Source organism: Arachis ipaensis, chromosome B10 (assembly GCF_059453495.1).
Source record: "Arachis ipaensis isolate K30076 ecotype BB chromosome B10, ASM5945349v1, whole genome shotgun sequence".
Taxonomy (NCBI): Eukaryota; Viridiplantae; Streptophyta; class Magnoliopsida; order Fabales; family Fabaceae; genus Arachis; species Arachis ipaensis.
The window spans coordinates 119,939,092-119,966,476 of record NC_142435.1 but is presented as its reverse complement, the minus strand read 5'-3'; the positions used below and the strand labels follow the sequence as shown (position 1 = coordinate 119,966,476).

Below are 27,385 nucleotides of genomic sequence, written 5' to 3'. Positions count from 1 at the left end.
CTACTCAACACAAAATTGGTGCCACAAGGTTTAGGCCCATGCAAAGGATCTTAAGGACCCCAGCACCAGCAAGTCAGATCCAAAGGAATGTCACCAATACCCAAGCTCAAACAAATGCAGCACTTACTTAACATCTAAGCCATCACAGGGACAACCAAATATCAATGTTGATGACTTGATGCCATATCGGTGGTAACAATAATAGCAGTAGTTGGTAATCGAACTTCCTCAAAGATGTTTAAGTTCATTCTAATTCCAAGCATAAATCAACCAAAGAAGGATTAATGAATCTGCTAGTGATGAACAACTCATCTTGAAATGTCTTATTGTACTAAATGGATCACATGTTTTATTTTGGTTTACTATAAGACTTATTGCTCAATTGTAGTTGGGTCTAGTTTAATTATGTTGGACAGCGATAAATCACAATTTTATGGTTTATTTTTTATTGAAATGAGTGGATTTTATCAACCTATCTTGCACGTATTCACTAAAATAGCATAATTTCGTGATTTCTTCATAAATTGTGCTTAAGAGTAAAAACATGCTTTTTAGGCTCTTAAATTGCTAAATTTAATTCACTTTAATTCTATTCGATACTTTGATGTGTTTGTTGAGTGATTTCAAACTTACAAGGTAAGGATGAATTGAAGAAGTGAAGGAAAAACATGCAAAAGTGGAGAATTCATGAAGAAAAAACGTTTGGATCACTTCATGGTCATGCGTATGCATGCCTTGCACGTAAGCATGGGAATTTGCCATGTTGCGCGTTCGTATGCATCATGCATACGCATGATTGACGGCACGTGATTCACTTAAGACAACACATGGCTGGCAATTTCTGGACTTTCTCAAGCCCAAATCCAACTCATTTCTGGGTATTTCATGCCAAACTAAAGAAGGATGAAGGGGGAGAGCAGTTAGAGTAGTTAGAATCATGTTTTAGGTTATTTTCTAGCTTCTTTCTTCTCTCTAGAATTAGGATAGATTTAGTAATTTCTCCCTTAGATTTAGGTTTTAATTCTTGTTCTAGTGTAGTTTCATTTATAATTTCATGTTTCATTGCCTTGATTCTCTTAATTTCTCTTGTTAATCTCTCCTTTTTACTACTTTTAGTTTTATGAACATTATTGTTAATTTTGAGTTCTTTAATGCAATTTATATTTTCATGATTATTGTTGCTTTCTTTAATAGTTGATTATTGTTATTTTGCATTTGATATCTTTAGATTTTATTATTATTGAAATTTTACCATACTTTACCTTTATGCCTTCCAAATGTTTGTGAAAATGATTCTCTTAGTTTTAGGGTAGAATTTTACACTCTTGGCTTGGAATTGAGTGTTTGAGATGACCTTAAGTCACTAATGTTCGAATTGATTAACAATTTGGGAATTTTAATTAATCTCATTTTCATTAATGAGTAAGACCTATGGATTGTGATTAATTGAGTCCCGTTGACTTATCTCATCATTAGAAGTTGACTAACTGCGTTTGCTTTTATAATTGTCATGTCGTGGTTAGTGATGAAAGAGTCATTAATGTCCAATATTAATTGGTGATTTAGGATTGTTAGTTGTTCTTGTTTCTATTGACGAGTAAGACCTATGGATTAAGATTGACTATGCCTATTTGACTTTCTTCCAATATTGGAGATGACTAAATAGGATTAACTCTAGATAATTACCATGTTTGTGGTCAATGATTTGAAAAGGAAGCTTTGACTCTCAAACCTTGCCAGGATGTCTTTTAGCCTTTATATTCCTTCAGTTGTTGGTTTTACTTTCTTGTTATTTAATTTTCTTCCTATTTATCTGCAAACCCCCGTATACTCATAACCAATAATACGCATACTTCACTGTAGTTCCTTTGATAGACGACCGGAGATCTAATACTCTCAATATTTTTATTGGTTTGCACTTGTGACAAACAAATTAAACTTTGATTGTGAGAGTTAATTGTCAGTTTGGAGTATGCTTGCAACGAAATTCTATTGAGAAATTCTAGACCAGCATTAATCCCCTCACGTCAAGTTTTTGGCGCCGTTGCCGGAGATTTGCAATGTGTGCTTGTTATTGGTTATTGTATATATGTTAATATTCTGAATAGTTTGTTTTTTATTTCTTTGCTAGTTTTTGCTAGTTTTAGGAGTTTATTTTCTTTATTTTTTAATAGTTTTTGTCTTGTTATTTTTCATTTTCACTATGAATTGTCACCCTTTTGGCTTTGAGTTTGGTTACAACTATATTGCAAGAAATGTGAACTTCAATGATGGTACATGCTATGGGATTAGAAGTCAATTAAAAGAGGAATCGTGCTCTTATGAATGAACTTCTTGGTACCCGGATCAATTTTCTCTATTCGATAGTGATCACAATCTACCCCATAATGCACACCAATATGAACCAATCCTTCAACATTATTCTCAACCTTATTCAAAATCCCCATCATGCCAAACACCTTCTTATAATCCATATCCACTATACTACTGACCTTATGTGCTTCATCCTTGTGACCATTATGAACAAATACTCGTAGAACCACCACCATTCTAACATAAATATTTCCAAGAACCACTAATCCCTTATACACCACTCCAATATTCTCACCAATATGGACCACCTTCCAATTATGAACCCTTTCTCCCAAACATTGAACCCTCCTCTCTACCTTAATCATTCATGGATGACGCTCTCATTTCATTTCTTCAAGAGCAATGTGAAGCTCGAAGGAGGCAAGAAGAATTCATGGTTACCTTAGCCGAAGTCATAAGTAACTTAGCCTCACAATGCCTATGCAATCAAGGTGCTCTCGTTGATGAACGAGGAGAATCAACCAAAGAGCGTAGTATGAATGAGATGTTAGAATCTCAAGTGGAAAACGAGGAGTGGACTTATGTGTTGGAATAAGTGGAGGAAGCTAAAATTATTGAAGAGGAAGAAGTGGTTGAAGATCTAAGAGATGTTGAGTGCAAAGCAAACTCCAAAATTGTGGAACCTTCTGCCACTGCACTCGAATTTGATGTTGAGGAGGATAATGCACAACCTCCAAAGCATATTGTGAACGGTGAAGAATTAGAAGAAGTTGAACAAGGGACAAATTTCATTATTGATAATGATCTCACACCAACTAATGATTTTTGTGAGTTTGATGAACCTTTCCCTATTTAATTTGAAATGGATGTTGATGTAGATTTTACACAACCTCCGAGTTATGACTTGAGTGATGGGGAAGAGTTCGATGAAGTTGGTGAAGGAGAAGCTGTATATGAGGAATCTTGTTAAGTGGTGGAAGTCCTTCAAAAAGGACGGATGGGAGTGGAAATTACTTTGTCACAACTGTTGGAAACGTCTTTTCCTAGGTCACCGTCCATTCTTTCATTTGAGTGGGTTAAACTCTTATGCCTAAACTTTATTATCCCGCTTGAATATGGTTTTGCTTGAGACGGATGGTCAGCTTAAAGCTCTTTGTGGATTTAAGAGCAAAAGAGAGATGGTTAGTAGTTAAAAACACCATTTTAGGTTCATTACGGTTGCATCATCAAGGCTTAAATGCAAATGTTGGTGTAATGCTCAATAAATTGGATCTAGGAGGATGTTTGGGTGTCTATATGAGAATTCTAAGAACATGCCATCCGGATGGAATTTTGATGAACAACTAGAAGACGGGTGTAGAAATAAGATTTGGGACCCCTGAATACATGAGGATCAACCTTGGGAGCCCCTGGCTTGTTCGGAGCTTCATCAAAACTTGGTGCGATTAATTTGGAATTCTGGAACATATTGGAGATTCAAGCATTGGTAGAAGTTCAAGGATGAGTTCAAGCATAAGCCTCTATGATAAGGAGCTCGCCAAATTTCCAACTTAAGGACTATAACTAAAAGTGCTAGGTGGGAGACACCCCACCATGGTAAACTCTTTCCACTTTCTCTTTTGCACATATTGGTGAATAAGTTTAATTCCCATTTAGTTTGGGTTGTTAAGTTTAATTAGTAGTTTAGTATGTTTAAATAAGGTTTAGTAGTGTTTTGGTAACATTTTGGGTGTTTGGAATGCTTGATTTGGTGTAAGAAGTTGGAAAAGTTTTGAAAAACAGAGCACCAACCATGCATATGCACATCTTATGCATATGCATGACCCCAAAAGTTCACCAAATCATGCGTACCTCATGCGTACGCATGACACCAAAACAGAACGAAAGCCATTTTGTGCTAGTATCGTGTGTACACCATGCGTACGCATGGTACCCCTCGGTACATCATGTTAAAAAAAAACCCACGCTCATGCGTACGCATGCCTTATGCGTACGCACGATCCCCTTTCTAGAACCGAAAGGGTGTGGTGCGAGCGTTGTGTGTATGCACAATTTCCATTCGCACCATACCTCGCGCGTACGCATGCCTTAAGCGTATGTGCCAATTTGGAAATCCCAACCCTTATACGTGAATGCCCTAGTGTATTCGCACACCTTTCTCTTCTTCTTCCCAACATCCATCTCTTCTCCAACGTTCCACTATCAACCTCCATCATTCACTACCAACCACCTCCGGCGACCCCAACAGCACTGTTAATACCTCTGTCTACCTCCATTCTTCTTCTCCTTCTCCCCTTTCTTCTTCTATTTTCCCTCTCTATCCCTTCTGCCACCGCTATTACCGCGGCTCTGCCAGTGACCACCACAACTACCCCCATCACTTTGTCTTCCACTCACTCTCACTACATCACTAGATATCTCGCCTATCTCCACCCCATTCTCCATTGTCTTCAAGGAACCAAAATAGGGCACGACCCCCTATTTTCTTCTTCATCTGCTACTACTTCCGCCTCTCTTGGCCAGCCACCACTGTTGTGACTACAACCCCGCCGTCCTTTCCCTCCCCCTGTTCTTATCTTTCTCTGGTCTAGGTTAGTTTACTTTCAATTTATGTCAGTTTAATTTCATTTCGTTAGTTTTGTTAGTTGGTTAATTTGGTTAATTAGAGTTAGTTAGAATTGCATATTTTAGTGGATTTTAGGTGGTTAGGTAGGATGAACTTAGTTTGTAGTGGATTTTTACGTTTGAAAATTTTGCTGTTTTGAATGTGTTTGGTATGAATTTGTTTGTTGTATGCTGATGGCATTGATGTTTTTTGACTAAACTCACTACTAGAAAATTAGTTATTACAGACGGATATTTCCGACGGATTTTATCCCATGGAAATACAGACAGAATTTCAGAGAGATTTTTTGTCGGAAAACAAAAAAATGAATTAGCATAAATTACAGACAGAAAAAAGAATCCGTCGATAATTTCGTCGAAAAAATTAATTTTTTTCATGGAAAATGGTTACAGATGGAAAATCTGTCTGTAATTAAATGGATAGAACGCTGCATTTTATTAAATTATTACAGACGGATTTTTCGTATGTAATTTAAAATTTTCCGTCGAAAATATTAAAATAAAGTTTAGCGTTACTAACTCCTCCTCATTTCACATATTCTTCCCTGCGCCTCCACACCCTCCCCTCCAAATGCTCTATCGGCGGCGCTTCTCAGCCTTGCACCGCCGTCGCACCTTTCGCCGCCGCCGCACCGAACCTCCATTGCACTGAACTTCCATTGCCCCGTCACACCCCTTCCCGGCTCTTCTATGTGTGTTGCTCGCGTCGTTCCCTTTTGAACCCTAATGTGCATTTCTCTGCCACTGTCTTCGTCGCCTTCGTCTACCTTCGCAATTTTATAAAACTACAGCACCGATTGCTCATTCAGCGGCACTAACCATAACCAATGGCGTCCGCCGAGCAGCCATTGAAGAAGTGAAAGCATGACACTCTCCCGGAATCCCCACTGCCACACCACCGCCGCTAGCACTGCCGCCGCAATCTCCTCAAACCCTAGCTCGTCCGCCTACTACATCATGTTAAAAAAAAACTCACGCTCATGCGTATGCACGATCCCCTTTCTAGAACCAAAAGGGTGTGGTGCGAGCGTTGTGTGTATGCACAATTTCCATTCGCACCATACCTCGCGCGTATGCATGCCTTAAGCGTATGTGCCAATTTGAAAATCCCAACCCTTATACGTGAATGCCCTAGTGTATTCGCACACCTTTCTCTTCTTCTTCCCAACATCCATCTCTTCTCCAACGTTCCACTATCAACCTCCATCATTCACTACCAACCACCTCCGACGACCCCAACAGCACTGTTAATACCTCTGTCTACCTCCATTCTTCTTCCCCTTCTCCCCTTTCTTCTTCCATTTTCCCTCTCTATCCCTTCTGCCACCGCTATTACCGCGGCTCTGCCAGCGACCACCACAACTACCCCCATCACTTTGTCTTCCACTCACTCTCACTACATCACTAGATATCTCGCCTATCTCCACTCCATTCTCCATTGTCTTCAAGGAACCAAAATAGGGCACGACCCCCTGTTTTCTTCTTCATCTGCTACTACTTCTGCCTCTCTTGGCCAGCCACCACTGTTGTGACTACAACCCCGCCGTCCTTTCCCTCCCCCTGTTCTTATCTTTCTCTGGTCTAGGTTAGTTTACTTTCAATTTATGTCAGTTTAATTTCATTTCGTTAGTTTTGTTAGTTGGTTAATTTGGTTAATTAGAGTTAGTTAGAACTGCATATTTTAGTGGATTTTAGGTGGTTAGGTAGGATGAACTTAGTTTGTAGTGGATTTTTACGTTTGAAAATTTTGCTGTTTTGAATGTGTTTGGTATGAATTTGTTTGTTGTATGCTGATGGCATTGATGTTTTTTGACTAAAATCACTACTAGAAAATTAGTTATTACAGACGGATATTTCCGACGAATTTTATCCCACAGAAATACAGACAGAATTTCAGAGAGATTTTTTGTCGAAAAACAAAAAAAATGAATTAGCATAAATTACAGACGGAAAAAAGAATCCGTCGATAATTTCGTCGAAAAAATTAATTTTTTTCATGGAAAATGGTTACAGATGGAAAATCTGTCTGTAATTAAATGGATAGAACGCTGAATTTTATTAAATTACTACAGACGGATTTTTCGTATGTAATTTAAAATTTTCCGTCGGAAATATTAAAATAAAGTTTAGCGTTACTAACTCCTCCTCATTTCACATATTCTTCCCTGCGCCTCTACACCCTCCCCTCCAAATGCTCTATCGGCGGCGCTTCTCAGCCTTGCACCGCCGTCGCACCTTTCGCCGCTGCCGCACCGAACCTCCATTGCACTGAACTTACATTGCCCCGTCACACCCCTTCCCGGCTCTTCTATGTGTGTTGCTCACGTCGTTCCCTTTCGAACCCTAATGTGCATTTCTCCGCCATTGTCTTCGTCGCCTTCGTCTACCTTCACAATTTTATAAAACTACAGCACCGATCGCTCATTCAGCGGCACTAACCATAACCAATGGCGTCCGCCGAGCAGCCATTGAAGAAGTGAAAGCACGACACTCTCCCGGAATCCCCACTGCCACACCACCGCCGCTAGCACCGCCGCTGTAATCTCCTCAAACCCTAGCTCGTCCGCCTACTCCTCCTCCTCCGCCTCTATCACAAGATGAGGTCGTCACCAAGCAGAGGAACAAAGATGAGGTTCGAACCATGTTTGAGAGCTACCGTCGCATCAAGCTCTTCTTGTCAAAGAAGGAAGGTGATTTCATCCATGACCTTGAACAGAGCTTCTTCGCTCTCGTAAATGCTTCTAGAGATAAACACTACTAAACAACACTTAATAGTTCATTCTCTATCTTTTTGGATGGTATAAATTTGAAATCAAGGTTAATGAATTTGAGTTTGTTTATACCATTCAGACCCTAATGTACCATTCTTCTCTTCCTCAGAATATAGCATTTTCTCATATCTTTCTAATTCAGTATTGCTTGCATCACCATTTGCAGGTCTGTGAATTGGACTTGATATTCAACTTCCATAAGGTTTGTCCCCGCAACTCCATGTCATGATTTATGTTAATAAACAAATAAATTGTAATAATAATTAGTTATTTCCATTTATTATTCAAGGTGGCCACCCTGAACAAAAAATGCTATGTTTCCCTAATTCCCTTAATCAAATACTATTTTGTGTTTTCAATGCTTGGTTCATTTGCCATAACTAAATAATCTTATAAGGATAGATGCTTTATTTGAATTTTGATCTGAGCTATCATTTTCTGTATATAATATTGCCTGAAAATTATTCCCAACTATTAATAATGTTAGTGTCTTGCTTCACGATGCAAAACTAGAAAGAACAAGTTGCTAACATAGACCTTAATCACGCTAACATGATGATCTTCACGGTTAACAAATGGATGCAGTTTCTCAGTGGAATAGAGAATTAGGGGAATAACAAAGTACTTCCAAGTCTGCAATGATAAAAAGGTAGGTCATTCATATTCTTTTGTTCTTTGACTTTATTTGATAATGTTTTGAATACTAATTAAAATGAAAATCAAGACTTGAAACTAGAGCTTGTGAAACTAAAAATGAAGCTAAAAGAGATCGAGAATTCCATACTGATCAAATCAGGAATTAGCAGCCCTATGGTGAGTGCCTTGCCTTCTATGCATTGAGGCTCTTTATGATTTCCAAAGCATCTTGGCACCTACTTCCTCTGGCTTGGGCATGGACAGGGACTACAGTAACTGGGGTTAGTTCAACATGCATATTTTACTTAATCCTTATTGTCTGTTTGAAAAATTCTTCTTTGTAATGCTCTCATTTTGCTATTTCTTTGTTATAGGCCATGACTGTCCTCACAAATCATTTTCAAAGAACAAATTGGTTGAGGACATTGTTGGAACTCTAGTTTCTTTGCCACTAATTTTTCCATATGAGCCATGGCGATTTATGCATGACAGACACCATGCAAAGACGAACATGTAAGTAGTGTTTCTCAATAATGATTTTAGTGGAAGATTTTGTAAATTATCAGCAGTTTCCTTATTGTTTTGTTGTGCTTTAAAAACTGTAATATCTCCATTGTTATAGGTTGTATGAAGATATTGCTTGGCACCCTGTTTAGAAAGATGAGTTTGATTCATCTCCTGTTTTGCAAAATGCAATAATATATTTCGAAATAGCTCACTGGTATGGTACATTATGAGATTTTTATTCTATGTGATCAACTATGCCCTATAATATCATTGTTTTGTTCCTCAAGAACTTCTTCGTTGACTTGAGCAGTGGGCAGTCTCAATTTTAATCTATACTAAATCTTGATATAACCATGCTCTCTGGCAGGTTGATGTGGCACTTTGATTTGAAGAAGTTCAGGACAAATGAAGTAAAGAGGGTCAAGATAAGTTTAGCTTGTGTTTTTGCCTTTATGGCGATTGGATGGCCGTTAATTATTTATAAGACAGGAATCATGCGATGGATCAAATTCTGGTTCATGCCATGGCTGGATAATTTCACTTTACATATAAAATTTGATATATGGTTATATCATTGGAGTTGGTAACATAGTTTTCAGTATCATATCACATCATAAGCCACACTGATTATTTTTTGATAAAAGATTATCATTTCAATAGTGTTTATAAATTGTAAAATGGATACTATTAATTTATTCTCATACAATCTGATGATCCCTTTTTTAGGCCTTTTCCTAACATATCTTGGGCTATACTTGATGAAAGGTCATGGACAACCGGCACTTCTCTACCTTGTTCCATGTACCTTAGGTAAGTAAATTAGTAGTAGTAGTAGTAAAAGTACATGGAAAAGTACATGGAAAACTAATGGAAATGTTCCTTATCCATTCTCGTGTTATGTTATTTGCTGAAAATGTTTAATAATTTTTCTATTTTGCAAAGTTGTCGCAAGTGTTGTAGACTTAATTGAAAATTTTTTTTCATGTCTTTTTCTTTGTTGTATACTTATACTGGCATGCAGTACTTTAAAATTTTTGCAGCAAAAAAAGTGTAGTTCCCTTTTCACTTGATCAAGAAGGCTGACTCAATCAGGAAGCACTTGGAGAGGAATAGGAAGGACAAGGACTCCAAATTCAGGTTGATTTTGGTAGAGAGCAGGATCCACCGCCTTGCACGTTACTACAAGAAGACCAAGAAGCTTCCACCCGTATGGAAATAGTAAGTATCAAATATGCATTCTCTTTAAATCACAACAGTTTCTTAATGTGCCTGAACTTTTATTTTGATGACTAGACACCAGGATGATGCATTTCATGAGTACTTCCATTTTTTAAAATCCTTGTGGTTCCCTGAATTGGGTTTTGTGTGGTTCATATTTTAATTGTGTTGTTTGTTCAACTTCTTGCTTCTTAGGCTTATCTGTGGATTACGGCCACATACACAGAGAGTAGAAAAGGTGGTGGAGATTGGCTTTCAACCTAGACTAGACCCAGGAAAGGTAAGATGATCTTTACTAATTTTTGCTTTCTTTTCATATAATGTTATCTGTCTTGGTAGGAATTCAATAACAATCTATGGATTTGATATGAAAAGGATGATGAAATTATGTTGTACTTAAATAAAGAAACCTAAATTGCACTTAGCTTCTCTTTACCAACTTCACATGGATAACGTACCAGAAACATAAAAAAAGGGGTGTACTTCCCATGCATATTTATTAGTTCTTTAGTCTTTACCTTTTTTTTGTCGGTATTTAATTTGGTAATAAAAAAGAAATTATATATTATGATTTAAATAAAATCGCTCATGCATTATATCTTACTCTGTTATTTCAGTTTGGATGTTTGAAATGTGTTTGTAACATCCCAAAATTGGGGGAAGAAGGACAAGCTGAGAAAGGAGCCAAGGAAGGAGGATCTAAGGTTCTCGGCCAAGTTTTGCTGCAAACTAGCCACATTCTCCCTTAAAGCTTCATTTTTCAGCTTCAAAAAAGTAGGATATTCTTGTTTAATTGATTTAGTTGAATGCATGTAACTGTAAGCTAATTAGCAAGTAGGATATTCATGCACTATATCTTACTCTAATTACATGTCGGCACTAAAAACATCTAGCAATTTGTTTAGCTTGGCTTGACTTGGCAAATATACACGCTAAGAGATTTCTTATTCCATAAGATTTGACTACATGCTCTTTTAATTAAATATTTGTTTGTGATGAATTATAGTTGATGTATCAACACACTTTGATGTATGGTTGTTACTTACTATTATAGTTGATGTATTAATACACTTTGTTTATGTTTTGAATTATATTAACTTGCTTGTTTATAGTACTTTTCTTTTAGTTTGATAATACGATGAATTTGTTTATTTTTTGAAATATTATAAATATTCGAATACAAAATAGATAAAAAAAATTGTATATATTTATTTTATATGAAAACAGGTTTATTTTTGTAATAGAAAAATCTAAAAAAAATTTCTTTTACCTTACCGACGGATTTTCTGTCTGTAATTAGAATGTAAGATGGTTTCCAAGATTCAAATTACAGACGTAAAATCCGTCAGAAAATCCGTCTGTAATTACAGACAAAAAATCCGTCGGAAAGTTCGTCATCTTAGGGAAATGGATAGAAAATTTACAGAGGAAAAATCCGTCGGTAATTTTTTAACGGAAAAAAATCTTTCGGTAAATAATTTCTGACGAGGCTTTTACAGAGGGACAAAATCCGTCGGTAACCAAAAATCCGTCTGTAATAAAGACTAAATCTGTCTGTAAATCTGTCTGTATTAATCCATTTTTTAGTTGTGACTGTATATGTGCTGCTCACTCAATTATGTTTGATTCATATGAATAGATATGTGAATGGTGTTTATTTGTTGTTACATTTATATGGACATTCATTTGATTGAGTAAATTTGGTAAATGTGCTAGTTTGCTGCTGAAATGCTGCCGAAAATTGTTTGAATATGTTTTCACTATTTATCTTTGGTACATTCGTTTAATTGAGTTTGGTATTCCATTAATTTTGCTTTGAAATGTTGCTGAGATCAATTAATTGATTATCCAGCTAATAGATTCAGTATTTTATTGCTAAAAGCTGAGATTTCTGTTATTTTGTTTCATTAAGCTGCATTGTTTGATTTGGTGCAACAAGGCTTTATTTGACAAATTTCTGTGTTAATAGAACCTTGTTTACCAAACGGATTTGAAAAAGATGCCCTAAGGAAGATTTATTGCAAATTTTAGTCATATCTTTGAATTCTTTGCTTGTTTTCAATTGTGATTTACTCATATGCATTGAATGGCTTAAATTGACTTTCAAATTAACCAAAACTTGGATTCTTTTGAGAATTAGAGCCTCTTTTGTAGGAATTCACAAGGTTGAGGATTCTTAACCTATGTGACTAGATTGATCCATTTTCACCATGCTTAAACTGCTTTAAGTCACATAGAGCATGAATTTTTCAATTCCTATTTCAAACTTGTGAATTTAATGCTTACTTGCAATTTGGTGTTTGAAATTTCCTCAACTGCTTTGTTAATCAATACTTTATCTTTTTAAACACCAAAATGCTTAAAATTATGCCAAGTGACTGTGACCATTTTTCATTTGATTATGTGCTACACACATACATTTACATCACTTGTTTTAGCATATTGCATTGTCGTGAAGTGAATGTGAGCCTGCTTGTTTTGAAACTCTTGAAACTTTTTAGAATTAAGGATCATACTTCTTATGCACATAACCCTTGACTTTTCTTTTCTTTTTCAACTAACTCTTTTTCTTTTTCTTCGTGTATAGCAACAATGTGTCCTTTACTCTTTTTTTGTCAAACAGGCAAGCTAATTTGCTTTGATGGATTCTAATTGATTGGAATGAGCTTTCTGCTAGAGTTGCTTTGTCATTTCACTTATTCTTCCAATCAATTTTATTCCTTCCTTCTACTTCACTCATAATTGTGTATTCGCCTCTATTTTTGTTATGCTGCTTGCTTATATTTCTGATTTATATGCCTTATATCACTTTTCGTATCCCCGTTTCCTTTTATCCTTTTCAAGATGACTGACAGGAAGAGAAAGAGTAAGGCCACTGGCCCGAGTAAGAGGAAAAGATCCTCACGGACTGCTGAAATAACGGAAGATTCATTATTAGAGAGACAGCTCAGTGAGAGGGACAAAGCCAATCAAAACACATCCTCCTCTGACCCGTCTAAGTTCACAAACCTCTACTCAGAGCTGAGGTTCCTGCATTTTTTTGAGAAGCGAAGCCTCCATATTGAGAAGAAGCTTCAGATACCTCCAGAGCTGCAAAAATACACTGAGCATCAGATCGAGCAGTGGGGTTGGACATTCCTGGATCGGGACCTAGTAGGAGTGAATGCATTTTGGGTCTGCGAATTCTACTACAATTTTTACAGAGCGACCCTAGATGCAGTTCTTCAAGGCAAGCAGATATTGATTACAGAGGAGGCAATCGAAGAGGTCCTCCATTTTTGGCCTAAAGTGGCCGAGAAACATGCTTTTCAAAAGGCAGAAGAGGACATATAGATGATGACTTTTGATTGGGATGCAGTGTTAAGAGTTATAGTCGTCCACCCCAATAGCCCTTGGATCTATGGGCGGTCGAAGCCGAGTCCGAAGGGCAGAGCAATCAGATATCTCACAGTTGAGGCTAGGCTTTGGCATCAAATCCTAACAAACTATGTGATCCCTAGCACTCATGAGACAGAGATCACTTCAGATATGGATGTGCTTATCTGGTATGTCTTGGAAGGAAAGCAGCTGTACCTTCCAAGGCTCCTCAGAAGGTATATGGCTCGGACACATCACATAGGCAACCTAGAATTCCCATGCCTGATTACACAGTTGGGTCTGCAAGTTGATGTAGTTTGGGAGGATGCAGATGAGAGGCCGACAGTTGTCAGTAGCAAGAGGATCATCCCGCATAGTAATTGGTTGCGGTCATCCACTAGACGCCGAGGTCGTAGGACGACCACTACCACAGAGGCAGCCACCTCTTCAGCAGCACCCTCAGCACCTTCAACACCTGGACCATCATCAGCATCACAACCACTCTATCGTCTGATCCACCGGTTGGTTGAGGACGTAGCACGTTTGGAACGCCACTCCGAACGATGCTATCAAAACATCAGGAGGCAGCTTCCGACGTGGGATTCAGCGATAGAGGAGCCGGATACCCCCTCTAAGCACAGTAGGGAGCGAGGAGAAGGAACAGGACGCACCAGCTTAGGATAGCGACGAGGACTCCTTCCACTCCACCTGACTTCTGGAGCATCGTGGACGGTGCTAATTCTTAAGTGTGGGGAAGTCGTCCGACTGATTGGCGATGTTTATTTTGGGTGAAATGTTCTACTCCAAACACTTTTATTTTAATTTTTAGTATGCTTTTGGACTTTTGTATATACTATGTTATTTTGAACACTTTTTAGTTATTGCACTTTATACCTTTAGTTTGTACGTACTCTAGATTTCTATTTTAGTTTTACATACTTTTTACCTTATTTTATGTTGTCTAGTGTAAATACATGGTTTAGTTGTAGTTGATTAGTGGTGATTGGACAATGCGCATAATTGAACTTAGTTGAATTTTCTATACACTTGATGATTTGGTTTGACTGAAATTAGGAAATAAACTTAAGATTTTTGATGGTTTGCATCCAATCACATTATATATAGAATAAGCTTAGTTAATTTAATGAAATTTCCAAGAAAACTTCTTTTTATATAGGGCATTGATATTCCAATTGAATTGAGTTGAGATTTTTTATTAAGACTTGCTTAAATTACACATTGTGGAACATGACTTTTGAGCTAAGAACACACATCCTTATGATTTTTAAGCCTAATTGTGTGGTTGCATCATATAACCACTCTTTTAATTATTGTGTGTATTCTCTTTCTATGGTTGCAATCTTTGATTTGTTTGATTCTTTATGTCCATTGTTTGATGTATATATGCATTTATGTGATTGAGGCCTTCATTTCAATTAGCTCACTTACCCCATATAGCCTACCATTTCATCTACCTTTATTAGCCCACTTTGAGCCTTTTTAATCCTCTTTTGTTCTTTATGTTAGCACATCACTAACCGTAAGCGAAAAATAATAAATATCCCTAATTTGAATCTTTGACTAGCTTAGAATAGTGAGTGTGTGTGTGTCATCTAAGTGTGAAAAAAGATGGAAAAAATGGGTTGATAAAAGTGTGTTGCATTTCTATTGAAAAATCTTGAAAATTTGGGTACATACTCATGTATTAATTATGTAAACCATATGCATTCACCTTTTGTATATATTATGTTATTGTTGTAAAAAAAAGAATAAAGGGGACAAAATATCCCAAAGTAGAGTAATAATAACAATGCATATGTGTTGTGATTGAAAAGAATGCATGACTATGTGTAAATGTGAGATTTTGGGTAGCTAAGCTCAATATGAATTGCATAGGTTGTTATATATATTAGGTGAGAGCTTAGGTTAATCAAAGATTCAAATCCTAACTCACTTAGCCATATATATCCTTACCTTTATCCTTAGCCCCGTTACAACCTTAAAAAGTCTCATGATACTTGTATGTGTACATTAAATATTTGTCGATTGTTAGATGAAGAACAAGCCTTAGAAAGCATGATTAGGGAAAAATTGAGTGGATCGACCCTAAACACTTGAGCGACTAGAGTGTATACACATATCCGGTGAGGGGTTCGATTGCTCAATTCTATGTTTCCACCTACGATGATCTCTTATCTTGCAAGTTTGTACATTCTTGTATATGACTCAATTCAATTGTGGATTTAATTTGGTTATAATTGCTTTAGACTTTGATTGTGCATAAATGCTTTCTTGAAAATTGATTTACTTTGACTAAGTAAATACATGTAGATAAATAGATAGTGTTATTTAGAGTAGTTGCATGAATGTAGATAAATTGCATACAGATAGTTTACATCGAATAAATGTTGATACCCCTTTCTTGTCTTTCTTGATGTTTAGCATGAGGACATGCTATTGTTTAAGTGTGCGAAGGTTGATAAACCATAATTTTATGGTTTATTTTTTATTGAAATGAGTGGATTTTATCAACTTATCTTGTACTTATTCACTGGAATAGCATGATTTCGTGATTTCTTCCTAAATTGTGCTTAAGAGTAAAAACATGCTTTTTAGGCTCTTAAATTGCTAAATTTAATTCACTTTAATTCCATTCGATGCCTTGATGTGTTTGTTGAGTGATTTCAGGCTTACAAGGTAAGGATTGATTGAAGAAGTGAAGGAAAAACATACAAAAGTGGAAAATTCATGAAAAAATGAAGTTTGGAGCACTTCATGGTCATGCGTACGCGCTTTGAGAATTTGCCATGATGCGCGTACGCATGCATCATGCGTATGCACGATTGACGGCACGTGATTCCCTTAAGACAACACGTGGATGACGATTTCTAGACCTTCTCAAGCCCAAATCCAACTCATTTCTGGATATTTCAAGCCAAATTACAGAAGGATGAAGGGGGAGAGCAATTAGAGTAGTTTAGAATAATGTTTTAGGTCATTTTCTAGAGAGGGAAGCTCTTCTTCTCTCTAGAATTAGGATAGATTTAGTAATTTCTCCTTTAGATTTAGGTTTTAATTCTTGTTCTAGTGTAGTTTCATTTATAATTGCATGTTTCATTGCCTTGATTCTCTCAGTTTCTCTTGTTAATCTCTCATTTTTACTACTTTTAGTTTTATGAACATTATTGTTAATTTTGAGTTCTTTAATGCAATTTATATTTTCATGATTATTATTGCTTCCTTTAGTTGTTGACTATTGCTATCTTATATTTGGTAGCTTTAGATTTTAGATTTGGATCCTCTAAAGTTTGAATTTCACTTTAGAGAGAAAAGTGTAATCTCTCACCATTGATTTCATAGGTGGGACCAAATCCTTAGATTTTATTATTATTGAAATTTTACCATGCTTTACTTTTATGCATTCCAAGTGTTTGTGAAAATGCTTCTCTTAGTTTTAGAGTAGATTTTTACACTCTTGACTTGGAATTGAGTGTTTGAGATGACCTTGAGCAGGGACGGACATAGGGGGCGAGTGGCGGCCTCGGCCCCCCAACTTTTTTTAATAGTAATAAGTTATTATGTATAATTTAATTTTTTTAAAAAAATATTTAGTATTTAGTCTAATATAAATAAAAGTTCAGTCTAATTTAAATATTAATAATTTTTAATATCTAAAAAATAAGTAACAATATTAAAAAAATCTGAAAAAGATATTATTATTAATATTTTTTAATTAAATAAAAATTTTTAAATCTCATAAAGTGAATTCTTTTTTTTTCTTGTGGCCGTTTTTTTTATTCGTTTGGTATTAATTCTCTCCGTTTCAACTGCTACAATTAAGAGATCTTTTTTTAATTATGAATATTGTGAAAGATAACTTAAAAACAAAATAAAAGATGAATTTCTTGCTAATTGTCTTTTAATTATATTGAAAAGAAAATTGTTATAAATTTTGACACAAATTCTATTATCGGTGAATTTTATGATACGAAGAATCGACCACTTCATTAGTAATTAAAAAGTATACACATATTTCTTTTACTTTAAAATATATTCTCTATCTGTATATTTTTATAATATATCTTATATTATATACTTTTTTTACATAATTTTTAATATTATATGTGTTATTGGCCCCCCATAATATCATTTCTGGATCCGTCCCTGACCTTGAGTCACTAATGTCTGAATTGATTGACAATTTGGGGATTTCAATGAATCTTGTTTCCATTAATGAGTAAGACCTATGGATTGTGATTGATTGAGCTCAATTGACTTATCTTACTATTAAAGGTTGACTAATTGGGTTTGCTTTTATAAATGTCATGTCGTGGTTAGTGATGAAAGAGTAATTGATGTCCAATATTGATTGATGATTTAGGGTTATTAGTTGTTCTTGTTTCTATTGATGAGTAAGACCTATGGATTAAGACTGACTATGCTTATTTGACTTTCTTCTCATGTTGGAGATGACTAAATGGGATTAACTCTAGATAATCACTATGTTTGTAATCAATGACTTGGAAAGGAAGCTTTGACTATCGAACTTTGCCAGGAATGTCTTTTAGCCTTTATATTCCTTCTGTTGTTGGTTTTACTTTCTTGTAATTTAATTTTCTATCTGTTTATCTGCAAACTCTCGTATACTCATAACCTATAATACGCATTCCTCATTGTAGTTCTTTTGAGAGACGACCCGAGATTTAATACTCTCGGTATTTTTATTGGTTTGTACTTGTAACAAACAAATTAAACTTTAATTGTGAAAGTTAATTATCAGTTTGAACTATACTTACAATGAAATTCTATTGATAAATTCTAGACCAACGTTAAATCCTCCGTCATGCAGCAGTGCTAAATTGGCTTAGACATTGCCTCTATTTTGGTTATGTATTTTGGTGGTAATATATCACATTACTCAAACCTTAAATGCACTTATTTATTATTTTCGTTATAATTTGATTAGTAGTGTCCGTACTGCTGTCTACTTGATTTATGTAATATAATGTAGTTCCCAACCAATGCAGGTGATGATTAAAGCATAAGGGCTTGCATCACATTTTCATTTTCAATTTGCAAAATACATATTTCACACAAACTCACATTTCTCCACAAAACAGGTCCATCACACAACTCTAATTTGATATCCTAACCTATTTCTTACTCCATAAGTACAATTATTCAAGCATACAATGCACTAAATAAAGCCAAAAATGACAATGTCACTACAATTCCAAACATCAATGTGGAAATAGTCCTGCATTTAGTGCTACCATGAGATTTTATCCCTACTCTGTCCTTTTCCATCAACATCTCCAGAGATCACAACTTCTCTTCCAATCTCTTCATTTGATCCACCAATTCATTAGAACTCGTTATATCTTTACCATGAAAAGATGTCACATATTTGTCCAACCAAGCAAAGAATTTGCAAAGAGGAGCTTTGGTATGTAAAAATACATTTACTTGCTGAGAGTGAAAAGAAAGAAATTGACATAAATAACCATTAGTAGAATAGGTCCAAAATCAAACCGAAATTACCTTAAAATAGGAGCATTCGAAAAAGTTTGTTTGGGTTGTCCATGGTACTTAACTCTAACAAGATGGCATATATTTTGCAGTTACAGGTAGGTGCTGTAAATTTTTTCTTCCTCCTATTCGCCCCTCTCCTGAAGCTCCCAATCAAGCCAACATCGCATTCAAACCCTCGCTACGCGCTTGGGCTTCCATTTCGTTTCTGCGTTATTGAGTAAGAACCCTCATCTTCATCAGTCATGACTTGCAGAATACACGTTCTCCAACTATGGCTACAACGAAGACCCAAACCCTAATTTAAAGGAGGTTGAGACAAGGATGACGTTTTGTACGCTAGGAAGGGGTCAATTTGTCCCAATTTGGTAGGAACAAAATCCACGTGACTGAGGAATTGACAGGTTAGCACTCCACCATCTCCCAACCGGTCGCAGGGGCTGCCATAACCATTTTCTTAGGTGTTTGAGGTCCGCTTGGTCAATTTCCAATCGTTAGAGAACGCTTTGTCCTTCGGGACCGAAATAGACATTTATTCTAAATGAACACACCCACTAACCAAACACTAACTATGGTAACGGTGAAACTAAAACTAAAACTAAATCAATTCAAATGAGTGATATAATCACTTTCAAATATTTTTTTGGCATTCGGGATAAACGAACTCTTCCAAGCCAATACACTAGTCAGTGTCTTGAGTCTGAACTAGTAACTATATAATTTAAAAAACGGAAAAAGAGTATGTATGGAAAAATTACTCTCTTTTCCCTTCTGCCATGAACTATGAATATACAACATAAGCGTTGCTACAAACAGAGAACACCTTACACCTTGCATTTACAATAATCAATAAATTGGTACATTGAACTAGGTCTCTATACCTTGCATTGAGTGCTCCTTCTTATATCCTTCACCTCATCAGTAGTGAAAATAGACCCGAATATTTTTATGGAAAAAGTTTGCTTTTGTAGAGATTGAAGTTCAACCAGAGGTCACAATGCATGCTGGGGAAAACACTGGAAGATTTTAGCGGAATTTACAATGGTGACAACTCAAATGAGTCTCGATCTTGGGGATCCACCAGGTGTGTGGTGGGATCTGTATGGAGATGTTTCGTGCCAAGGATCAAGAGTGAAGGCGGCATTCGATCTCAACGGATATGACGGGAGGGTATTTTGTCCCATCAATGTGCAAGTTGGATGAGGAGGTGAAAGGAAACAGCTCTTGTGTGCTGGTCCATACTGCCGTAATGGACTTGAACAAGGAGATACGGGTAATGATGTGATCATTCTTGAGTTATCTCTGAACAAGCGAATTACAATAGCTGGTTAGTCCAAGTAACTAACATAGTTATAGTTATACTCTCTAAAAAACAACAGGTTGTGGGTGTTTTACCTTTGGTTCCTTACAGCCCGTGAGGCTGGAGGGGCTGCCCTTGTTGCATAGTCTCCATCAAATGAAGTTGCATTCGTTTTATTTGAAAAAATCTCAGGTGGCTGCAAATAAATCCAAACAATCAATTATGATCAAATATTTTTCGTTCAAGTTAAAACTAGAATTATATGGCAGCAAATCTTCTATGAAGTTATACACTCCACTAATACAGTATAGATAAATGGGTAACATATTTCCCTATCAGTCATCACTTATCACCCCAAACTATGTTAAGGTTTCCCAATTAATCTGTTCCCTACAGTTAAGCCAAACAACAAAGCGTACTAAATCCTCAAGCACATATAAGGTCAGCTACAAAATACAAACTAAGCAAAATAATCAGACTATACCGGTGTCCGGCTCCCATCAAGCATATAGGGGAAAGCACTCCTGGTTATGCTGACATTTGCAGCTCTTGTTGCCGACTGATCTCGAATAAATGGGTGATCTAGCAGCATTTGAGCTGTTGGGCGAGCCAATGGATCTCTTTGTAAGCATAACTGGATGAAGTTCTTTGCCTCATTCGATAGATGCTCAGGAAGTTCAGGCATATCTTTGCTGTTACCAATTTTGAATATTGCTGCTACCTGTTTCAAACATGTGAAAATAATGATTTTGATCTTTTTATCTTGAAACAGGATCACAAGCAATGTCAATGAATGTAGTTATAAAATATCGAATAGCTCACCCCTTCATATTGACTCCAAGGAGGCTTCGATGTTGCCATTTCAAGAATTGTGCATCCCAAGCTCCATATATCAACAGGAAGACTATAGCCATTTGTATTCATTACAACCTAAGATAGCAAAAATCAGGATAACGTACTATGTACAGCAGAAACTGAAGTATAGGGAATTTTTTTTTCTCCGAAAGAAATTTCAAGATCTAAAACCGGAGGAAATATTTACCTCAGGGGCCATCCAGTATGGACTTCCTTTGAAAGAAAGCATTGAGGAAGAAGCATTTATCTGGTTCAGAACAGCCATAATTCAGAGATGATCTCCATCAGAAATCAACCAACAGAGAAAATTATACATCGCTCTCCAAACTAGCTTTGCTTAGTATATATTCTCAGGTGATACAGCTCCAACTTATTAATAAAATAACAGAATCAATATGTTTTCATCTCTCCTTATCTATGTGAGTGAACATAACTGTTAGAGAGAGAGGAGGGAAAAATCTCTTGCCACATACAGATATGTGCAAATCTACAAAAATTTCCAACCTTCAGGAAAACGAGTATTTTTTGGGGTTTCACCCTCTAATACAACTTGTACATTGTATAACTTGTATGTACCACAAATAATAAATATGATCCACTATTGAAGTAATCTAGAAGAAATTTCATTCTTTGTTCATATGATACACTTACATGTTTAGCCATTCCAAAGTCTGCCAGCTTGATTTCACCATTTGGATCAACTAGTATGTTAGCCCCCTTGATATCCCTGTGAAACAAAATTACAAAGTGATAAACTATTTGATCAAGAGTAAAGAAACAGCAACTTCATGTTATAAATAGAGCAGGCATGGTCACGTTACCTGTGCACTGTATTTCTACCATGAAGATAGGCAAGTCCAGAGACAATCTGCCTAGTATAATTTTGAATAACAGGCTCCTTAAAGGCCCCATATTCCTGAAGTAATTTATGAATCGAACCACCGGAAACATATTCTAAATAAACTGAAAGTGTTTCTTCTCCCTGAAAACACGGCATATATATTATTCATAAATGGATCCCATTCATCAATTTTTTTTTTTTAAATTTCTATGCGTGCACATTGCTACAATATGTACGTACATGATATAAAGAATTCTAAAATTTGATATTTTAGGCATACCAAGTCACTCCCATAGTATTGAACAATATTCGGATGTGAAAGCTGACTAAGCAAGAGTATCTCCTGCAATTGATTGGTGTAAGTGTTATAATTTATAGACCACTGTATGATAATGTGCATATTAAATCAAAATCCAAATCAACTGTGAGAAGAATATCTTCCTAATTTCTATAGTATGTATTAAAGGCTTAGAGCATCATGCTTTGTACTTATGACGTACCTGATTAAGTTGTTTGTAGCACTCTTTTGATGTTTGATCATCACAAACAACCCTGACTTCTTTTATTGCACACATTTGTCCATTTTCACTGTGAAAGTTGCAATATCAGAATTTTAGGATTGAAAATTATACATAAGAATAGGTAGTGGAAGGCTAATCTAAAAGGGAATTCAAAATTGACCTTGAATTTCCTTCAAAAGGGGGATTACCTATTGAATCCAGCATATACATGCCCAAATGTACCCCGTCCTAGCAGCTTTCCTTTCTTCCACTTGGATGGATTACATGTGGTGTTTTCTGGAAGTCCATTTGGTTTTGTGTTGGAATTGGAAAGAGAAGAAGGACTAGTTGGAGAACCCGGCGGAAGAGGCAACGGATGACACTCACTCTTTCCATCTTCTTGCCTGCATGTAGGGGAGTCAAGACTCAAAACATGCAACCTCGGATGAAGCGGTGATGTAGGGCTGGTGGGCCCTCTTGAACCAGGACCCGGGCTTTTTGACCTTGCATTGAACTTTATGTCACTTTGTCCTCTACCATAAAGAAAAATGACATAGATTAGTTTAGCATAAAACTCTAGAACAACACTGAACCACACCCTTATAAAAAAATTGCAAAGTGCATGTTTCTCTTCCTTACATTGTCAATCAATGCTAAAATGTGTGCACAGATTATCACTTATCAGTCCCAGATATTTTATAATCATAACCATCTCGTATGCTTAAATGAATTATGATAATTATGTAAGAAAAGTAAGGTGCATTTATCTTTGCATTAATGTCTCCTAAATCAACTTGAATGATTAAGTAAGATTCCATAATCAGTAAAAGGGGGAGAAAAAGGACGGGATGTAGTATTAACAAATCTATCGCTCAAGATTCAGATCTTCATTTTTCCCTCAAATGAATCAATACATGAAGTCTGCAAATTGCAAATTTCCAAATCGCCAGTTAATGTAAATAATTCTCCAAAGCACGGATTGTAAATCACTAGTCGCAGAACAGAACCACAATACCCTAATCGGAATGGGGAAGAATTGCAATAAAGCATGAGCAGACATACACACAGAATGCGTGAGAGAACCCTTTTAGAGGTTAATAACTAAAACGGGAAGAGAGAAGTTAAAAGAAAAAAAAAAAAAAAGAAGGAAAGTAGAAGGCAAGAAAAGGGTGAAAGACTGAAGGGGAAGAAAAGTGAACAATCATGTGAGAGTGTATGTAAAACCGAAAAAGGATCCCATACATGAAAGCAATTATGGTCTAACTACAAAAGGGAAAAGAAAGAAAGGGGGAAAAAAAAAAGCAACGTCCTGTAACTAAGGCTCCGGAGTAAAAGTAACTAACTTTAGCTGATCAATGATCAATAATTACACTTAACCTTTTCATTAACACCAGAACAATAAAACGGATCAATCAATCAAACTAAGTTTCACCATAAGTACTAAGATTAGGGAAAATAAAATAAAATTAGGGAAGTAGTGAAACCAAATCATGATTGGAAAATAACGAACCTGGTTGCATCCATACGAGTGTTTCGAGGGGTGGGTGGTTGATCATCAGAGGAGCCCGTGGAACTAACGCTGGAACCAGAGACGGAGGCAGATCCGAAGACAAGGCCTTGGTCGTTGCCGAAGCTTTGGGTGGAGGAGACAGAGGGGCGAGGCAAGGGGTGGCCTTTCCTGTCGCCGTCGGAATCGAAGCATGAGAATCCGGAGGATGAGCCTCCGGCGGCGGCGGCGGCGGCGGCGGAGGAAGCTACGGCGGGGGTAGAAGAGAAGTCTCTGCTGACCCTTGGTGAGTTGCGGGAGAGGGTTTCGTCGAAGCTGTGATTGGGCTTGTCGGATTTGGCCTTACTGGGAGGTGAAAGAGAAGAAGAAACGGTGTTGTTTGATCTGGTGAAGGTGAATTGACGAACTCCTCCTCCTCCATGCTGATGTGGCTGCTGCAGTTCTTGCTGCTGCTTGGACTTGCTGGACTTTTTACTCCACCAAGTGGGCATTCTAAATTGGGAAAAAAATAGAGAAGAAGAAGAAGAAAAGAGGGAGAGTTTAATTTGTTTGGTGGGAGAAAGTGAGAAGGAGTCTTCAAGGAAGAAGGAAAAGAGGAGAGTTAAGGGGTAGGTTTTGTGTTTTGTCGTTGTAGAAGGAAGTGGAGGAAGAAACGACGAAGCAGAGAGAGAGAGAGAGAAAGGGGAAAAAGGGGGGTACAGTAGAAGAACAGCTAAGGAAGGATGGAATTGTAGAGAGAGAGAAAGAGGGGACGGCTAACGGTGGTTGGATGGATAAGTGACGTGGCAATTGCTTAGATAGAGATAGAGAGAGAACGCTCTTGTTTTGAGTGCTGTGTCTGCGCGTACGTGTGTGATGTCTGCTGTTAACTCTGTCTCCTCTCTTAGGAATGATAATACTGCACGTTCAAATTCTTTTTAGTTTACTTATGCAGTGATGCTTTTCACACTAGTAACTTTTTATCCGAATGTAACAGGCTCAGTGTTGATAAGAAATAAAATATTCAATAAAATTAAGCGTTTAAGTGATTTTTAAACTAAATTAAATCATCACACCAATTTTTCTCTCTTTTGTTTTGTATGTATATATGGACTAATTTTTTTGGATATGAAATTTAGTGGCTAAAAATTTTTATTATAGAAGATAAATGTGTGCAATTCAATTCTGTTAGTGGTGTATGTGATTTTATTTTGATATGGAAATAAGTAATCGCAGGTTCAATTACTTTGTAAGTTAGATTTTCAAAAATTTTTTAATATCAGATCGGACCCTTCGATTTGTTCGTTGTGATTTTTTTTAAAAAAAAAATCATAAATCGGAGGTTCGATTTTTGTTCTTAATAAATCGCATGGTCCGATTTTTATTTCCAAAAAAATTGAAGAGTCTGATTTCTATATTTTAAATAAAAAAGTTTTACATTTGAGAATAACACATTTATCCTCCATAATCCTAAAAAACACCATTTTCACCCCAATATCAAAAATAATTTGCGAAATTTAGTGTAGTGTAATATAATATTATAGATGTTAGAGGTGTTAGACGAACTCTAACGATGAATGCCTTAGAAACTTTTTCTAACACAAACAAGTTCCTACCAGTTGGAGAGAAATAGAATTGGTCCCTGCACAAGTTTCGATGGAACTAAGTCCTTCTAAATAGGGACTGGATATAGCCAATAATAACTTGCCATTTGGCAAGTTATTATTTAAATAAATAATTATATTAAATAATTAAATAATAATTAATTTAGTAATAATTATAATAATTAATTAGATTAAATAATTAAATTTCTATTTAATTAATGATTCATATTAATTATTTATGTCATAATTAATATTGAATATTATTTATATTATTATATTAAATTAGCCGTTGTAAAACTAGCCGTTGCAAAATTAGCCGTTGGAAACTAGTCGTTACTATGTTACTGTTATTATTAATAAATTAATATTTTGTTACTCTATATATACCACTTAGATACAGTTCTATTCTCACACTTAGATCGTTCTCCAATGTTCGATGATATTCTAAATGACCATGTTTCGGAGGTAAATTATACTATTAATGATAATAATTATACTATAGGATACTATTTAGCAGATGGTATTTATCTTGAATGGGCCACATTTGTCAAATCAATCTCAAAGCCGCAAGGGGAGAAATGCAAGTTATTTGCACAATACCAAGAAGGGCAAAGAAAAGATGTGGAGCAAGCATTCAGAGTGTTGCAAGCACGCTTTGCAATTATACGTGGTCCAGCTCGCTTTTGGAAAAAAAAGAAGCTTGCCAACATAATGAGAGCTTGTATTATATTGCATAATATGATTGTTGAGGATGAAAGAGACACTTATGCATAAAATTTTGCTCAAGACTTAGAGTATGATGATGTTGAAAATGACTTATCACAACCTCAGCTAGGAGAAGAAGATTTTGCACCATACCATCAATTTTTCCAAAGAAATCCCCAACTTCGAAATAGGCAGCAGCATAGACAATTGAAAGAGGACTTGATTGAACACATATGGCAATTTCACAATGATTGTCGTCAACTATAGAGCTTAATTATGTTTTTCTTTGTATTAAGTAATTTTACAAATTAGTGTAATCCCGAATTATAGATGATGTATTATTGTTATATATGAATTTATTTAATATTAATATCTTTAAATAGTGAATTATTTTTAAATTTATAAATTTAAATTATATTATTGAAAAAATTTATTACATTAATTTTAAGTATTTTAATTAATTAATTAACTGGGACCACAACAGGGACTAAAGTTAGTTCCTCCTAATGGAGAAGAGAGAGATGCTTTGAGTTCCTATTTACTGTTTATGACGTAAAAGCTGATGTGGAGTTACTTTTTATGACAGGTGTGCCATAAATAGGAACTGGGATGAGTTCCCTACTAGAGATGGTCTTATATATTGTTGTGAAAATGGTAAACTGACGAGAAAAATCAGACAGTCCGATTTCTTTGAGGAGAGAGAATAGCACAAATCGAATCGTCCGATTTGTGTTAAGTAAAAATATTTTCGACTGGAAATCGGACCCACCAATTTCATGCATGCAAAACAAAAATTTTTAGTTAAGAAAATCGGATCCACCGATTTTATGCATATAGAACAAAAAAAATTTTGGCTAAGGAAATCGAACCCACAAATTTCAAATTTCATGCATGCAAATTTCTTTTGCTACGACGCAACTTTAATCGGACTGTCTGATTTAGGTTCTTCTAAAATTTGAAATGGTAAAAAAGGCGGTCGGATGGTCCGATTTCAATGTTTATATATACCCAACCCCCTAACCGAGCTCTCCACTTCATCTTCTTCTTCTCACAATCTTCAAATCTTCTAAAGCTCCTTCTCTTCTTCTCTGGTGTTTCAAAAAAATTAATACCAAAGTTGAGAGTGTTCAATGTTAGT

General features: G+C 36.0%; 1 protein-coding gene across 1 annotated transcript; it reads right to left on the bottom strand.

The window, feature by feature from the left end:
- Nucleotides 1-19,573: 19,573 nt before the first annotated feature.
- On the bottom strand, nt 19,574-24,859 carry LOC107622907 (mitogen-activated protein kinase kinase kinase 3-like). The gene is made up of 11 exons (XM_088509774.1): nt 23,963-24,859; nt 22,662-22,985; nt 22,453-22,540; nt 22,233-22,295; nt 21,933-22,093; nt 21,763-21,838; nt 21,299-21,358; nt 21,079-21,186; nt 20,741-20,977; nt 20,352-20,452; nt 19,574-20,258 (listed from the first exon to the last, which is right to left on the bottom strand). The coding sequence occupies exons 1-11, from the start codon at nt 24,448-24,450 to the stop codon at nt 20,009-20,011; spliced, it is 1,956 nt and encodes a 651-aa protein (XP_088365900.1). The 5' UTR covers nt 24,451-24,859; the 3' UTR covers nt 19,574-20,008.
- Nucleotides 24,860-27,385: the final 2,526 nt, after the last annotated feature.